Genomic DNA, 18,906 nt, shown 5'->3' on the forward strand with positions numbered 1-18,906 from the left:
AAAGTCTTGACTAAAAGACCTGAAATTAGAAACCAGCTGGTAAAGGACCAGCTCCTTAACATAAGTCTTGGCAATGAATTTTTGGATCTGACTCCAAAAGCAAAACACACTAAAGCAAACATTGACAAGTTGGGATTTCATCAAACTAAAAAGTTTCTGCACAGCAAAGGGAAAAAAAGGAAACAGCCATAGGGGAGGGGGGCAAGATAAACATTTCTTTGAAAAAGAGAAAAATAAAATCTCCTTCAAAGTATTATAAAACATTAATAAACAGAAACATCAAAGGGAGTTGGGAGACCAGAAGCAGGTGCTCTCAAGCTCTGTGAAGACAGCAGAGTACAGCAGGAAGAACTCCTCTCCTGGCAAGGACTTGGCCTCTGAGAAGCCATGGACTCTGTGTACCGGAGCCCTCCCAACTTTCTTTGCCCCTCAGGAAAAGTTTTCCCCTTCCCTTGTGTCGGAGGGCTTTCATGAAGCTTGCCAAGGTTGCAGATCCCAAATAAATCCATCTTTGCTGTAGAAATAACTGGTAGTCTATTTGTGTTAGATCCACAGCATATATCTAGAAACATTTTTCTTCATATGCAGTCTGAAAATTAGGATTGTGTGTGCATAGATAGTTAATACATGCTTAATTCATAGTCCTAAATACAGGGTATTGCTTTGAGTTACAACAGCAGCAATGTTCATGATGAAAGTTCTAGTGCATGTAAAAGAGAGAAGTCAATGCAAATAACGGTCTGTTTCAGAATTTTCCCTTCAGGGTAAATACTCCACCCTTTTATACAATAAAAAGCTGTTGCTGTATTATCGACCTTGGATTAAAAAGAAAACCAACCACATTCTTTGTTTATTTATAGTTTTATTTCCTTATTTCACTATTAAACTTAGGGGATAATATCACCATAAAGTTGCAGGCATCATTTTATAGTACAGACAATTGACTTGTTTTTAGGAGAAGGAATAAAAATGGCATATGACATATCTAAAAAGACTATTGAGGAAGTGCTGGACATTAGGAAATAAAAACAGGTAAAATTCAGTGCCTTTGAAAGATGGGGACACTAGTTATAGATGCAACTATGATACATGCCTTTTGCTTACAAAGCAAATATATTGCCATCTCTTTGGACAGTGGTTTCTACATCCTCATGAATTAGAAGGATGTGAGCATCACTGAACACTTCATAGACATTTCCCAGAAAGCTTTCTGCCAAAAAATATCAATGTGCTAATTCACTGCCTTGGAAGCCTATTTTAATTAAATTTTCTTCAAACCTGCACCAAACTTAGACAGTTCCCATGTGTTTGAAAAGAGGAGGGGAGTATTCCTTGAAAATGTCACCTTCCCGTAGCCCTAACCACAGGCCCCAAAGAAGTTTCTCTGGAGTGTTGTATGTAGGAGGCTGAAAATACCCATGTGTTATATAAGGAATGAATAGTGGATATGAAGAGAGGGCTTTTGTTCAATGCTTGCAGAACAGAATAGATTCTGTCCTAACTTTCATGCCAAGCAAAACTACATGCAAGGATGTTTTAAGCCAAACTACAGAACTTCACCTGTACAAACAGAAGACCTATTTATAGACTCTCCAGGCTCTCCCAATATTTCACTTACTAGGACTAAGTAGAGTTGACTAATCTGGTAAAAAGTTTCTGAATACTAGAGATCAAGAGTGGATTTTCCTTCTTCCCTGTCCTCTTAATTATATTTATTTCTTCAAATCTATTAAAATGTTTCTCCTTGTTGCTTAGTAGTATTTTATTAGAAAATCATCATCTGAATGAACCATTTTTCATTTAATTCACTTTTCCAGCCCAATGACCTCTGCCTGCAGTTGAAACGTGGGGCATGATGTGCATGTAATTCTGATAACTATTTGCTGTATTAATCATAAAGAGTTTATTAAACATTCAACAACATTTATTGAATGTCTACTGTCTGACAGATACTGTGCTAGCCACAGGATGAATAAGACCCGCTTTCTATCATCAAGGAAATCACAGAATCTAGGATAAAAATAGTTTGGGATTTGGAATGTAAATTACAGAATTAATAAGTATTTTGGATTTCAAGAAAGAACAAAAATAAACCTTTATAATCTGGGGATAATATTTTAGGATAAGGTTATTTGGGTAAGCGAAGTGTTATTAATACTTCTCTGCAACTGAGGGTATGGCCTGCTTTTCCCTTTACTTTTCATGCAGAATTTCTCATGCAACTCCGATGAGAGCCACTTTGGATTTGGGTGATTATTTGGGGGATATTCCAAGCCAGGATAAGAGTGGTAGACTCTATTGAGTCTTCCTGATTCTATCAGGGCAACTACAGTCATCAAATTATACAACTGTTTGGGGGTCCACTTCCATATGTTCAAGTGCACTGTCCATCTCTGTGTGATGCAGTACATGTAATGTGTGTCCAATTAACCATAAGACTAACACTTGCCTACTTTGAAATGCAGTGGCGAAATATTATGCATTTACAAACACGTTGAATATAGTTATTTTATGAACTTGTTTTTCTTTATCTATTTTTATAATCTCAACATGAGCCTCATTTCTCAGATAGAAAAAGGAAATGTAATTCCCGGTTCTAAAGAGCTCTCAGCTACTATGCTGAAACCAGTCTCTTGGGTCTGGAATACAAGGCATGAATCCTGGTAGAGACTGAGTTCCTACAATATAGAGTCATAAAAACACAAGGAAAGTCAGCCTAACCTAGGACTGTAAAGGGAAACAGAAAATACTCTTTTAGAGGAGGTGGTATTAATACAAGTAGAGATGTCAGATTGAAGAAACAATCACTGTTTTGGGTGTTTTGTTCTACAGTTTCAGTCCATTTTGAGAAATGCCACCAACAAAACAAAACAAACACCAGCTACCCAGCAACTCTGCTTTTAAGGTTGTCAGGCCTTAGGTGAGCATCCTGGACTAAGGTATTTGCAACAAAATTCTAGGTTTATCCACAAATTGGAGAGTTCCTTAGAGTTTGCTGTATTGAAATATAAGGAAATAACTCTAATGGATATATAAAATCAGAATGCTTCAAGTGTTCATCAGACAAATAATTTACATTCATCATGGTAGTTATTTACCTAATGCCCTGCCTCAATTTGACATGTTTGATACAAGAAGGCAAATTAAGATGCTTTTATGTTGCTAATGAGTAGGAGCAGATGGAGATGACCCAGTGAGTTTAAGGGTAAGTGACAAGCATGGCAGAGGACACGTAATTACTTGTTGACAGAACTGGGCTAAGAGTTCAGGGTTCCTCATGCTAAGTTCAGAGCTTCTTTGAGGACCTTCACTTGTCCTCTGAAGCTGCTGTGATGAACTGTCCAGTTTATTAACTATATGTCCCCGTCTGGGAATCCTCTCTACTCGGATAAGTCTTGGGGCACCCAGAATGATCCCCAGGTTCTGCCTCTGCTCACATCGTCTCCAGCAGGCTTCTCCACTGTGCCTGAGCCTTGGTGTCCTTTCCCTTCCTAAGATAGATCCGAGGCAGCTAACTCTGCACCAGAGCTGTGCACCCCCTTCTCACAAGTGATGCACAAAGGGCTCTCACCCCATCCCAGAGCAAGGAACTTGCCTATCTGTACACAGAGGGGGTTGACAGAGAAAGCTGCCATGCCTTCTAGATCTTTAGCTCCTGCAAATTCTAAAGCTTATGCTTTGTTATCTTTTTTTTTTTTTTCTACCAGAATCTAGAACTATTATATGTGAAAAAGTGAATAGAAATGGAACTTATTTGGAGATTCAAGGCTAGATTTGAAGTCAAAGATGATTCAGGATAATACAGAGCACTAGAGAAAGGCCACAGGTAGGTGATGGATAAAAGACAGCAGTGAAAGTGAAAAGTGAAAGTGTTAGTCACTCAGTTGTATCTGACTCTTTGTGACCCCATAAACTGTAGCCTACTAGACTCCCCTGTCCATGGAATTTTCCAGACAAGAATACTGGAGTGGGTTGCTATTCCCTTCTCCAGGGGATCTGCCTGACCCAGGGATTGAACACAGTACTCCTGCATTGTAGGCAGATTCTTTACCATCTGAGCCACCAGGGAAAAGGGCAGAATCAGGGGGAATGCAGGATCATAGAGCTCACTTCTCTCATCTAACTGGTAGACCCTGGAGAATAGAGAATGGAAGAGCATGTGTGCGTATGTTGGGGGTGGGGGTAGATTCCTCACATGTAGTTTATTTAGGATTTATTCTTTTACTCTCTCAGTTTTACATAATCATGAAAACTCTGCAAACCTCATTCTTATGGAATGAAGCAATTTGATTCCCATTTTGGGGATGATCATATGTAAATGTTGAATACCTTTGCTGGTGACAGTCCTTTGAGAAATGCATGGTCCAGTTCTAAACATTTCACTACATCTTTGATTATACTTCTAAATTCTTTGTGTTCAAAATAATTTTTCTTATTTTCCTTTTCTGATAATGATCTAAGAGTTGGACATACATTTCCGTAAACCGAGTCAGTGGGACATACATTTCTAAAAACAGAGTCAGTCAGTATGTAAAAGCAGTTTTCACCCACAGGAGATTTAAAAATAATTCTATAATTAAACCAGTAACACAAAAAAGAGAGCTGATGTCTTAGATGTCTTTCATTTCTTCCATTATCAGTATCATAAAGGGACAAGATTCAGGAGATAATCATGTTTGAGTAGACCTGTTATTAAACTTCACAGTTCCACTACAGCTTAGGGATTCTCCGTGTGTTAATTTTAATTATATCTTTTAAAAATACAGGTATTGGCCTTTCAAGAGGGAGGCAAGATAGGAGTTTCAAAGAGAATGGGAATTACTGATGTACAAGGAGACTTGAATCAGCATTCACAAATTTATTAGTGCCAGGCCAACGTGAGTAATAAAATATAGATGCACTTGTTCACTAGACATTTCACAGGTTGATAACATAACATTCTGTAGTCTGCTACACACGTTAGAAAATAGTCTCTGTTTTTTCTTACTCTTTGGTCAAACGTGGGCCAAAAAACCCCACTCTTTCAATTACGCAGATTTGCTTTTTTCCCCTTGTCATGTGATTTCAAACACACTGGTGGAGGGTTGCTTTGATCAGTTCCCATCAGGTTTAACTAGAACAGTATTAGACCGTTACAATAAAGTTGCGGTTGACTTTTTACTACCTAGACAGAGTTAGGTACCTCCTGACACCAACAGGATGACTTTTTCCTCTTCTTAGCAACAAGAAAGCACAATATACCCTACTCATTGCTCAAGTGGACCTTAACAATCACTTTCAAGGGACACACCATTACTGAAGACTGAAGAGTAATATTCATCAACATTAAATAGACACTTGGTGAAATATGCATAAATATGTCTTCTTATAAACATAACACGAAATTAAATAGTTCAGGAACACAGACACCACTGAGTACAGTCCCACTGTTGTCAAAATCTGCTGTAAACACCAGCTCACACTGAAAACAGAAGCAGCTTCTAACCTGGCTCCGGGTTCACGACACAGAGACCCTGTACAGACAGAAGATTTCTCCTCAGCCCCCCGCCTCCCACCCCTCCCACTCCCCACGCAGCCCCCACAAAAGGAGAAAAGGAACCTCAACAACTATAGCAGCAACACAGATGACAGCCACAGCAGCGCCCCTCCCCTCCCCCAAAAAGAACAGTTAGCATTTGGGTCAATTCAGAAGAGAACACAAAAATCACTTTTTAGAAATGTACTAAAGAAATCAATTTGCAGCAATACATTTCAGAGTGTAATACTTTCTTCAGAGGATTTGGGACTTGCCAACCCCCACCTATTCTGGGTGAAGGTCACACAATGAACACCAGAAAGCATTGGTCACAGCAAAGTGACAAGAGGTTTAAGCCCTTTCGCATTTAAAGATGCTGAGTAGCAAAAAATCGAATCCTGTGTTCCTCTCTGGCCCTCACGAGGTCTCTTCTGCTTTGCCCCAGATAATGTTGTGCATGAAATTCAAATGTGGCACTATTATTAAATTTCAAGCAGGTAAGATAGCAAAGGTTTTGGTTGGAAACATTCAGATTTGGACCATTAAATTCAAAGCCACGGATGTGACTCATTCTTTGGGCACAGAGGGGGCCCCCATTTGATTTAGCTTTGTTGAGGGTGTCAACAAAGGTGAAAACTTACTCAGAATCTGGTCAGACCATGGTGCTCATCTGACTCGCTAGGCTGACTGTGCTACACAGATCAGCCCAGAGAGCCTGGCTGCTGTCTGCTGCCTGTTCTCCAGGAAAACAGCCCTGGTTTCCAAAACACTACTGGGTTTATTTCACTTTGACGTTGTGTTAGGATCCTAGAGAAACTTTAGTCACCAAAGTACTGAAAGCATCTATTGCCGGAGTAATTTGCCAGTTCATTAATTCCCATTATATTATATACACTACGTGTGTGTGCGTGGAATTCACACACATACACACACACACACACACATATATATATATACACATATATACTTATATATCTTTTATTTGTACGAAACTTGAACTGCACAAAACAGTACTTTGCAAGAATCAAGTCCACAAAGAGAGCTTAATGACACACCGATGAGAAGACAGGGAGCTCTACTGGGACGAGGAGGTGCTGTTTTGCAACGTACGAAAGATTTTCAGGACCATGGCTTCACTAGCCTGACATGTTCCATGTGGGATCCGATGGACACTTTGGGGATCCTTGGAGAACATGTGACAACTGGGCCAGTTAGTTACGCTCACCGGGATTCCAGAGCTAACGGGAATTAAAAGACCCAGGCAGACCAATCTGGGTGTGTAATTGCTATGAAAAAATTATTTCCTTCTCTTTAAGAAAAAAACAAAGTCTATTTCAGAATAAATTCCTTCATATTCAGTAATAAGCTTACTTATTTTTGGCTGAACAGGTATTTGACTTTTGATATTAAAATGGGTTTATTTAATGGACCGGGAAACAGGCAGCTTCTTTCACGTCTGGGTGATAAAAACATGTTTATCAGTGCCAGAGACGACCCCCACCCTCGCCTTACTCCCTCCTAAGGTTTGTGGGTTGATGTGTGCGTATGGTGACGGCTATTGAACGCACCCCATTCTATAAGGCCTGCTCAGGCACCCGCTTGTGGAAAATGACCGACTGTCTCTGCTGGTACTGCTGCTTGCGTCTCTTCCTCTTGTCACACTGACACAACAGCAGCATCTTGAAAGTGTTTCTGAATGTTTTGTTGCACAGGGCATAGCACACGGGGTTCACGGTGCTGTTGATGTAGCACAGCCAGTAGCCCAGATTCCAATAGGTTTTGGGGATGCAGCTGTCACAAAAGGTGTTCACCAGAACCATGATATTGTAGGGGGTCCAGGTGATGATGAAGGCAAGCAGGATGGCGCTGAGGGTCTGGGCCGCTTTCTTCTCCTTGATGAGGGACATCCGTTTCCGCTTAGTGATCTGGCTTCTGGTCTTCAGAGCAAACCTCTTGGCCAGTGTAGCTTCCTTAAAGGATAGAGGTAGAGTGGCCGTGGTCTTCCCCACCGAGGAGTTGACATCAGAGGCCTTGGCTGTGTCCACGGCAGACTCTAACTGGATGGGAAGCTTGGAGAAGCTTTTCTGAAAGCTGCCTCCATCGTCCATGCTCTGCTGGGTCTGAAGTTTGCTGGGTTTCCTCTCCAAGCCCACTGAACCCAGCTCCTCCTCCGGCACCTGCAGGTTGTCTGATGAAGGTAGTTTGGTGGAGTTGAGGATGGTGCTGTGACCTGGGAGCTTGAGCACGATGGAGTAGATGGCTCTGGTCTCTGAGCCAATGTCCTCCTCGTCGGAGGAGGCGGAGTTCTCCAGGGAGGCAGCGGCATCATTGTTATTCCAGCTGTCACTGCTGCTGTGGTCTTGGTCCATCTGCTCGGCGCTTGGCTTCCAACTCTTGGTCGTGAACCAGAAATGGCAGCGTCCGTACTTCCTCCTGGCTGAGCGTCTCATGCTCTGCTGCTGGAGCTCATAGCTGCTGCAGCTTCGAGAACTGCCCGTGGGGTGGACAAAGTTCTCCGCTTCGGCCTCTGTTCCAGAGGCTTGCAGCCCAGCAAGTTCTTTGGTACGTTTTTCAGTTTCCTTATAGATCCTCCAGTATAAAATAGTCATGATGGTGACAGGCATATAAAAGGCAGCAATGGCCGTTCCGAAGGTTATGGTGGGCTCGCTGAGGAACTGGATGAAGCACTCCCCTGGAGGCACAGTTCTCTTCCCAACAAAGTATTGCCAGAACAAGATGGCAGGAGCCCAAAGGATGAAGGAGATGACCCAAGCCAAACCTATCATCACACCAGCTCGCTTTGTTGTTCGTTTGGCTCGGTACGTGAGCGGCCTCGTGATGGAAAAGTATCTGTCGAAGCTGATGACCAGAAGGTTCATGACGGAGGCATTGCTAGCCACGTAGTCAATGGATAGCCAGAGGTCACAGGCCAGGTTCCCCAACGCCCATCGGTTCATGATGATGTAGGTAGTAAACAGATTCATCGAAATGACCCCAATAATCAGGTCAGCACAGGCCAGACTTAAGAGGAAGTAGTTGTTGACTGTCTTCAGCTGCTTGTTGACCTTGAATGCCACTATCACCAGGATGTTGCCAATGATGGTCACCAAGGCCAGGACGCCTGTTAAGAATGCAATGAAGACCACCTGCCAGATGGTATGACCTCCTAGAGGGTCACTGGTGGTGCCATTTGGAGAGGAGAGATTCCCAGCTGCCCGAGAAATGTTGTAGCTGCCAAAATGAGTAACCGTTCCTGGGGGCAGCCCTGTATCCGAAGGGCCGTGAATCCAGGAAGAGCTGATGTTCGGAAACAAGGGTGAGGTTGTATTGTTATTGTGCAAGGTCATGGTGACTCTCTGACATAGTCTGGGGAGAAAAGAGAAAAGATGGAGTCAGGACCGTTACTGCCCTCACTGGATTTGCTTTCTGCATTGCACCCTCTAAAAGACACGGAAGACCTATCACTGGATGATATGCGTGCCCCCAAGGACTGTAGCCCGCCAGGCTCCTCTGTCCATGAGATTCTCCAGGCAAGAATACTGGAGTGGGTTGCCATTTCCTTCTCTAGGGGATCTTCTCGACCCAGGGATGAAACCTGGGTCTCCTACACTGCAGGTGGAGTCTATATTCTGAGCCACCAGGGGAACCCTATTAATATGAACCTGAGACGGACCTGCACATCAGGTTCATTCTCTCATTTTAAAGATCATGAGTTGTCAAGTTTATTTCGATAAAAGTAAATAAATTAAATCAAGGTGAGGAGCACAGGGCAGGCACAGATCGATTTGTTCGAGGTAGCACAATTAGCTGGTTGCATGCACTGAGCTTTGTGTTTTTTTTCTCCACATTTTCCACATTTCTACAGACCACAAATACTTCCACACAATGGCGCTATCAAAAAACCTTTCCTTCCTTCTCATGTTTTGAAAAGTAGGGGAAATATTATAGATGCAATTATGATATTCAGCACTGCTTTATTCTCATGCTACATGAGCAGTTGATCTTACTCATTTGCATTTTATCCACCTGGGCATTTACCTATCCCAGGCTTTAGACACTGCACCTCTAAGGGAATTCCAGCCATGTAAGCCTCAGTGGAATAAGCAACAACAGCAAGGGGGGAAGTAAGCATATAATCACATCACTTTATAGTTTCTCTTCGACACACAGTAAGAAAAAGGAATGTACTGGTTCTTTGTAACAGTTGGGAACAGTATACAAGGCAGCTATCTTTTGCTTGATAATATGCAGAACCCTGACGAGACTGTTCTGAACTGAACAGTCTGAACCGAACCAGTTCTGAATATTTCTAGTAGTTAGATACGTTATCTCTAGTTATGAAAAAGCATTTAGTACCATATGCAATAAATAGTTGCAAAACTAAAATTAGTTCTTTGAAAAACAATTTTTTTTTTTATTTGGCAGCACTGGGTCTTAGTTTCAGCAAATGTGATCTTTTTCAGCTGTGGCATGCAGAATCTTTTTTAAAGTTGTGACTTGTGGGATCTAGTTCCCTGATCAGGGATCCAACCTGGAGCCCTGGCATTGCAAGCAGAGTCTTATCCACTGGACCACACAGGAAGTCCCAGTTCTTTTTTATTTTTTAATTTTATATTATAGTTGATTTACAATGTTGTGTTACTTTCTGGTGTATAGCAAAGTGATTCAGTTATGCATACACATATATTCATTCTTTTTCAGATTCTTTTCACATAGAGGTTATTATAGAATATGACTAGAGTTCCTTGTTTGATATACAGTAGGTCCTTGTTGATTGTTTATTTTATATATAGTAGTACATATATTGGAGAAGGCGATGGCAACCCACTCCAATACTCTTGCCTGGAAAATCCCATGGATGGAGGAGCCTGTGGGCTGCAGTCCATGGGATCGTGAAGAGTCGGAAATGACTGAGCAGCTTCACTTTCACTTTTCACTTTCATGCATTGGAGAAGGAAATGGCAACCCACTCCAGTGTTCTTGCCTGGAGAATCCCAAGGACGGGGGAACCTGGTGGGCTGCCGTCTATGGGGTCGCACAGAGTCGGACACGACTGAAGCGACTTAGCAGCAGCAGCAGCAGTACATATATGTTAATCTCAAACTCCTAATTTATCCCTCCCCCACCCACATTTCCACTTTGGAAACCATAAATTTGTTTTCAAAATCTGTAAGTCTGTTTCTGTTTTGTAAATACATTTATTTGTATCACTTTTTTTTTTTTTTTTTGCAATTGGTTCTGTCAATCAGTTGTTACCAAAATAAATAAATGACCAAGAATGGTTATAACGAATACATCTCTAGTAAGACCCTCTGTACTGTCAGGGAGAGCCTTAGGTTGAGACCTGCTTCAACCTCTTAGAACCCCCAGGCTTGTACTTTCACATCACAGCTGACTCTGGGATTCTCATACCACCAATCTTTGTGGACTTTATTCAGTGAATCATTCCTCAGTGAGTGTCATACCACAAATACAACATATGAGAATCACAACAAGAATCTATTGAGACCGTGGTCTACTATGTTGCGGCTCTTGGTTAAAAGTGTTCACTGTAAATGTTTACAGTACAAATATGTTGACACGTGCACATGGTAAGAGTCCAAATTAAGCCTTTAGATACTGCAGGTAGGGGCAGCTCTCAAAGGAGTGCAGTGAGGTTCATAGCATGCCTTATGGAAACAGCTTAAGGAGTAGCAGGAAGATTCTGGAGTCCCAAAGGCATAGATTCAAAGCTTAGTTCAAAAACTTCCTGAGGGTGAAATCTTGGGTATTATTTAACCTCTTTGAGTCCCAGTTTCCTCACTGAGAAATAAGAATGAAACATTTTGTATAATGGAATAAATTCAACCTAGAATCCAATGGTAACTGGTCAGGAAAGTTTCTCTCTCATCAAAGTTCACTTAAAAGTCTACATTCAGAAAACTAAGATCATGGCATCCAGTCCCATCACTTCATGGCAAATAGATGGGGAAACAGTGGAAACAGTGATAGACTTCATTTTTCTGGGCTCCAAAATCACTGCAGATGGTGACTGCAGCCATGAAATTAAAAGATGCTTGCTCTGTTATGACCAACCTAGACAGCTTATTAAAAAGCAGAGACATTACTTTGGCAATAAAGGTCTGTCTAGTCAAAGCTATGGTTTTTCCAGTAGTGATTGTATGGATGTGAGAGTTGGACTATAAAGAAAGCTGAACGCCAAAGAATTGATGCTTTTGAACTATGGTGTTGGAGAAGACTCTTGAGAGTCCCTTGGACTGGAAGGAGATCAAACCAGTCCATCCTAAAGGAAATCAGTCTTGAATATTCATCGGAAGGACTGATGCTAAAGCTGAAACTCCAATACTTTGGCCACCTAATGCGAAGAACTGACTCATTGGAAAAGACACTGATGCTGGGAAAGGTTAAAGGCAAGAGGAGAAGGGGACAACAGAGGATGAGATGGTTGGATGGCATCACTGACTCAATGGACATGAGTTTGAGTAAACTCTGAGAGTTGGTGATGGGCAGGGAGGCCTGGTGTGCTGCAGTCCATGGGGTCACAAAGAGTTGAACACAACTGAGCGACTGAACTGAACTGAACTGAAAGTACTTAGACCAGAGCTTGCTTATAATACATGCTGCATTAGTGCAGTATCTGCCATTTTATTTTCATTTTATTCTTTACTGAACAGTGAATTTACTTTGCTTTGGTGGTCAAAGAGCTCAACTTGATGCAATAATAAATGATAGAAGGAAATACTTATTATATAATACTTCCTACATGGTACACATTTTGCAAATTGTCATAAGCACTATCTTATTTAATTTTTAAAATAATATCATTTTTAACAGGAATTTGAGACCCAGATGGTTAAGTAATTTGTCTAAGAATCAAGCTAACGAGTAAAGGTAAAGGGACAGAGATTCATCCCCAGGTAATCCAAGCCTATTGCCTCTTTGTTTAACTGTGGTATTCCTCTGCCTCACCATCAGGTCATCCACACAACTGTGCTGGGCTTAGGTACTCAGTCGTGTCTGACTCTTTGTGACCCCATGGGCTGTAGCCCCCCAGGCTCCTAACTTGTCCCTCCTAACTGGGTACAATTCATTATATACCTCTTTAAAGTCTAATTGAAGAATATTTAAAGTGACTATATGTGGTATATATGTATCATGTATACACATATGTGATTGGACATATGTAAGCACACACATCTTTGCATTCATAAATACATTTAGATACATTCACTTCAGCACCATTTGCAATAGTAGAATATTGTAACTAGTCTAAATATAATGTATTATTATATTACAGAGAAAGTGAAAGTGAAGTTGCTCAGTCATGTCTGACTCTTTGCTACCCCATGAACTGTAGTCTACCAGGGCATTCTATCCTTGGGATTTTCCAGGCAAGAATACTGGAGTGGGTTGCCTAGTTTAAAAACTGTATAATCCATCACTATTTTCCCATAGATGAAATCTACATTGCACTAATTTCCAATGACAGGTAATTGCTGCGTTTTTTTTTTTTTTTTTCTTTATTTCCTTTTACTTTTCTGGGTTTTATTAGGTGCTGTCAGCTCATCTATATCTCCCAGCTCCCTCTCAAAGGGATGTCCGTATTTAGGAAGGGCTACATGTTGTTTGGGGTACTCAACAGCATTTACGATTTCTTCCAAGGTACATAGGGATTCCCTGGTAGCTCAGCTGGTAAAGAATCTGCCTGCAATGCGGGAGACCTGGGTTCGATCCCTGGGTTGGGAAGATCCCCTGGAGAAGGGAACAGCTACCCACTCCAGTATTCTGGCCTGGAGAATTCCATGGACTGTATAGTCCATGGGGTCACAAAGAGTCAGACACGACTGAGCGACTTCTGCTTTCACTTTCCAAGGTACATATATGGAAAGTCAATATGCTCTCCCTTCTCCATGCAGATCCCAGTTTGGCATAGTTCTAAAGGTGTTTGCCTTGGTACCTCCTCCACCGCACCTACAGCTACATATATGAGATCAGCCTTGTCTTTAGTGAGACACCTTTGCTCAATGACCTGCCTCGGAAATTAATGACCACTCTTCTATTAGGGGGCTGAGGATGCCTCTCCAAAGTGCTCCACTATGTTTGTTCAGATAAGGATTATTTTCATTCTATCACTCTTACACATTTCTCTTTTTCAGACACCATACCTTGCTCATTTTTTATATACAGACAACCCCCAGATATTTGACTTTATAATGGTATAAAAGTGATATGCATTCCAGCAGAAATCATACTTTGAATTTTGATGTCTTCTCCAGGTAAGTGATATGAGTTATGGGATTTTCTCATGATGCTAGGCAGTGGTGGAGAGCCACAGGTCTGTCAGCCGCATGATCAAGAGGGTAAACAACAGACACACTAACAACCATTCTGTACCCAGGCAACCATTCTGCTTTTCACTTTCAGTACAGTATTCAGCAAGTAATATGAACCATTCAACTTCATTATAAAATAAACTTTGCATGAGATGCTTTTGTCCAACTATAGGCTCATGTGAGTGAGTGTCCTAAGTAGGTTAGGCTGCTGCTGCTGCTAAGTCGCTTTAGTCATGTCTGACTCTGTGCGACCCAATGGATGGCAGCCCACCAGGCTCCCTCATCCCTGGGATTCTCCAGGCAAGAACACTGGAGTGGGTTGCCATTTCCTTCTCCAATGCATGAAAGTGAAAAGTGAAAGTGAAGTCGCTCAGTTGTGTCCGACTCTTTGCGACCCCATGGATTGCAGCCTACCAGGCTCCTCTGTCCATGGGATTCTCCAGGCAAGAGTACTGGAGTGGGGTGCCATTGCCTTCTCTGAGGTTAGGCTAAGGTATATGTTAGGTAGGTTATGTGTATTACATGCATTTTCAACTTACCAACATTTTCAACTTACAATGGGTTCATCAGGAGTATCCCTATCATAAGTTGACGAAGATCTGTGCTCTCTGAACAGCTTTTATATTCCCACCACCTTTCACTCCACAGCTTCCTGGACACAGCAGCTAAGCCCCCTTGTCAGGGCTTCCCTGGTGGCTCAGTGGTTAAGAATCCGCCTGCCAATGCAGGAGATACGGCTTCGATCCCTGGTCTGGGAAGATCCCACATGCACAGAGCAACTAAGCCTGGGCACCACAATTACTGAGCCTGTTCTCTAGAGCCCGGGAGCTGCGACTACTGAGGCCACATGCTACAGCTACTGAAGCCCTCACTCCACAGCGAGAAACCGCTGCAATGAGAAGCCTGTGTGCCACAATGAAGAGTTTCAGCCCCTGCTAGCCACAACTAGAGAAAAGCCAGTGCAGCAACAGAGACCCCACTCAGCCAAAAATACGTGAGTAAATAAATAAATCAGTTGTGTTCAGCTGATTTTACATTCCTTGCTTCATCTTACTCCCACCTCACTCCAGTCACTGATGTGCTCTGAATCTCATGTAACTTTCTTCAGCACCTTTTAAAGTGCCTTAAATACTAAGTTTCCACTCCCATGTCATATGGAATTGATCACATCCTGCAGAACTATTTTCATCACTTATGCCATGCTGATATTATTATAAATAAATACCGTGGCTAATAATCCCAGTGCTTTATATAAAAAGATAATATATCAGTCTTCTTTCTTTTTCTTTTTTTGCTTTTTATCAAGACCATGCAATGGATGTCTATTATTTGTCTTTCCTTCAGTCCTTCTTTAGGAAGTGGCCTGTCATCTACAGAACATATTTCTGGATGGGCATCAATCACATGGTTCTGATTCCATAACCTTAGTTATGGGCCTAAAGAACATGCAAACAGGAGCAGTAAGAATAAATTTGGGGAGTTGATAGGGATGCTGGCAAAAAGAGGGTAATTCTCTGTTCCTTGGGATTCCTGGGTGCTGCTGACTATTTATACCCACATGGCAAATTGGTGAAGCACCTAAGCACAGAGGAAAGATATGTGGGAAGGAGAGAGACGGGAAGGAACATGAGGGAGCAGAGATGGTCTGATCATGATGACCTTCCAAACCTGGAGCAAGCCATTCCTGAAGTCAACCCCACCACTTTGAATTTGGCAGTGATATAAGCTAACCACTTCCTTTGCTGTCTGGTCTGCCTGAGAAAGGCTATTGTTAGCTGCCCCTGAAAGGGTCCTTATTAACATAACAGCCATGTGCAGCATCAACACTTTTCACTGGACCACCACTAGCTTTAGGTCATTAAGATCAGCGCTACTGAATTCAATAAGTCAAGACTCTGCCTTCCATGGACTCACACCTGAGATGAGAACAAGGACATGGATAAAATCATTTTCAAAAGCTCATAATTTTTAGGCAATGTCAAATTGCTCCCTGGAAGTAACACATTATGTTTACATTCAATATCAACTCATTTTACTCATCTGATATAATGGTAAAGAATATAAGCAGGAATTTTGGAAATCAGCCAGAGACCAATTCTCTCTTTCATTTCATTTCTGTGAATTGTCAGGAGCACCACAAGCTATATACTATTCCAGTCCAATTATGCTTTGTTGGAATACGGAATATAAAGAAACAAGAATTGAGGAAAGACACCTACAGTTTGGACCAGCTATCTATAATGTGTTCGTTAAATACCTGCCTTCGTGCCTACATTAGGGGCTTTTTGACTCATCATTAGAAAGCCTGTGAATCATGAACTGTTAAGTGATCTTTGATCTGAATTCTTTGGCATACTTACCAGTGGTAATTGTTCTTTTTATAATTCAACATTAATTCAATATCTAATATCACTTAAAATTTCAGATACCGTGTGTACTAGAACTATGCCTGAAAAAACAACGTGCATACCTTAATTGAAAAATAATGCTATTGGAAAAATGACTCAGATAGACTTACTGATGCATGGTTGCTACAAACTTTCAATTTATAAAAAAATGAAGTATCTATGAAGAGGAGTAAAGCTAAGTGCAATAAAACAAGATACACACCTCTTCCGGCCTAAATGGAGACTAATGTAGCCAGAAAAGCTCAGAAAGCTCAGAAATAAATCCATGTATATATGGTCATTTGATCTTTAAATACTCTTAGTAAAGACAGAGCTTTAGAGATAAGGTCTACTGAGCTGCAGACACATCGATCTTTGAGCATTAAGGGACGGTATAGTGGCCTAAACATTAGGCAAATGAGAAAGATCTTCTCCCAACCTTCACTCAGGTCCCTGTACCTGAGACATTTTCCATGATCTCTCTGGATTCCGTGTCACCGTTCCAGATTCACCCACTAAAAGGGATCCTTCTGCTCTGGGAGGATGTCTTACTGGTGTACGGTTTGACATCAGAAAAACCTGATCAAAAGTTCATAAGGAGTATAATAAAAATATTAATAAAAGTCCTTATTTGATATGACAGTCACTTCCCTTTCTTCCTGTATAGCTATCATTTTATAAGTAACATGTGACTTTCTAAGAATCAGGGTTCTAGGTGAGACTCAAATGAAACAATGATAAACCTGGACTTAACGTCTTCGGTTTAAGGTGCTTTTTCTGAGAAGAGATGATCACTTCTATGCTCCACACTCTCTTCCTCATCCTGACTCAACAGCTTATATGCTGTATAGGTAGCAAATTTTGATCAAGAGAGTTCAGAGCTGATTCTCACTGAAGTGACTTATGTCAGAGAGGAGGCGAGCTAAGGGGAAACTTTGCTTTTGAATGCTCAAGAATAAACAGATGTTGGGACCAGAGATGCCTGTAAGCCTGCTGCTTGAATACTTTATAAGTGGTCCCAGGCAGGAATTCTAGGAGCGCAGCCTGCGTAAGGGCAAAGAGGCTCATCCAGTAGGAGCGGAAGTGGGCAGGGGGCAGGCTCTAGGTCCCCTCTGGGATCTATAGCAGGTTCCTGCCCTGTTCAGGTGGGAGCTGGTAACTGGGGTCCTGGGACATTTAGAGCTTTGCTATTGAAGTGGTCCAGGGCCCAGACCCCAGGCAAAGGAGTGCAAAACAACATAATCTGCCTGTGGGTGAGATCAGCACCATCGAGAGCCCTCCTGGATTCTGGGTGGAGGACAGTTCTTTCATGTGGGTTAGTTACAACTGTATATACAGGATGGTTCTTGATTTCATCTCTGAGTGTATATTTTCCTAGATTGTTTTCACTACATTCTATCTAGGAGCACAGGCATAATGGATTCACTTAGTTTTTTAAAAAGTTAGGAGTTATAATATTCAGTGGGCCAGCATGAGAATAAACAAGAAAATAAATAGAATTGAATAGGATATACCAGAGCATGAACCACATAATGACCTAAGTATTGTTTCACAGAAGTTCTGTTTAGCATGTGCCCACACACACACACACACACAAACATGTATTCAATACACAGTCATGATGTGAAATGTGTTATATTTGAAAACCACTGCAGTGGATAATTTGACATCTTTTATTTAAATTTAAAATAAGACTGAAAGAGAAAACATCAAAGAACAATTTGAGAGTACTAAGTTTAGGGGAAAGTGAAGAACAATTGTAAGAAATTTCCTCCCTTCCCCCTAGTTGTGGAATAAAAAATATTCGGGGTTAAACATCTGTAAAATATACAGATGACTTTTAAAAATTAAAACAAAAACACATGTTTAAATATCTGATATGAAAACACATGTGAAAGTTCTTAGAGAATCCTAAAAGGCCAATATAAATCTGAAGACTTTTTAAATAATGGATTCCAAGGAGACAAACTTTATTTTCTCCAACCATTCTGGCAGCTCATTCTGAAAAAAAGACTGAGGCTTCTCAATTTTTAAACCTCCTGAACTCAGAAAAAAACGTGTAACTTAATTTTTAATATAAGTCTGAATGAGTTGGACTATTATTATTGTTTTAATCATGAACGGAGGAAACCAAAAATATCTTTGCAATTCACAAACATGCTTTTCTTTAAGACCAAATATTTAGTGCTTCTTCCATACTTGGAATCCAGTACACATCATGTTGCAGGGATTGTTTTGAGTGTCTCTTGGACTGCTTTCTTTGCTAAGAGTGTGTCTCTGTTTTCTGTCACCATTACCATAGTATTCAACAACTGAAATGACTTTTCCCAAAGCGAACTTGGTCGCACACAGGAAATGCCATCGCTGACCACTAGGTGGCAGAGCTGACTCGGAGAACAACCACTCCTGCAGGCGCCAAAGCGCCGCCTGTTTCCCCAGGCCGGTGACAGGGAAACTTCAGCTTAGTTCAGTCACGCAGTCCGTGGAGGATATCAAACAGGATCAACACACGCTCGGCAATCAAACATGTCTTTAAAGGGCATCCAACCTTTTCAGACGCGCACAGTCAGAATCAAACTCTGTGAACTTAGCTCGTGTGATTCATTTCAAGCCGCAGGGAGGACAGATGAGCCCTAATATGGTGCAGTCGCTCCTGGTGCAAACAGAACAT

At 41.5% G+C, this 18,906-nt stretch overlaps 1 protein-coding gene across 4 annotated transcripts in view; it reads right to left on the reverse strand.

The window, feature by feature from the left end:
* Positions 1–4,843: 4,843 nt before the first annotated feature.
* CHRM3 (cholinergic receptor muscarinic 3) overlaps positions 4,844–18,906 on the reverse strand; it is a 558,540-nt gene continuing 544,477 nt past the window's right edge. For all 4 annotated transcript variants that reach the window (XM_086381534.1, XM_086381537.1, XM_086381536.1 and 1 more), the window contains one exon: positions 4,844–8,881. In XM_086381534.1, the coding sequence (XP_086237660.1) occupies positions 7,090–8,881 (1,792 nt within the window). In that variant the 3' untranslated portion in view covers positions 4,844–7,089. The remainder of the gene's footprint in view (positions 8,882–18,906) is intronic.

The sequence above is a fragment of the Bos grunniens genome, chromosome 28 (assembly GCF_055505025.1).
Source record: "Bos grunniens cultivar Pamir isolate PY7600 chromosome 28, Bosgru_T2T1.0, whole genome shotgun sequence".
Classification (NCBI taxonomy): Eukaryota; Metazoa; Chordata; class Mammalia; order Artiodactyla; family Bovidae; genus Bos; species Bos grunniens.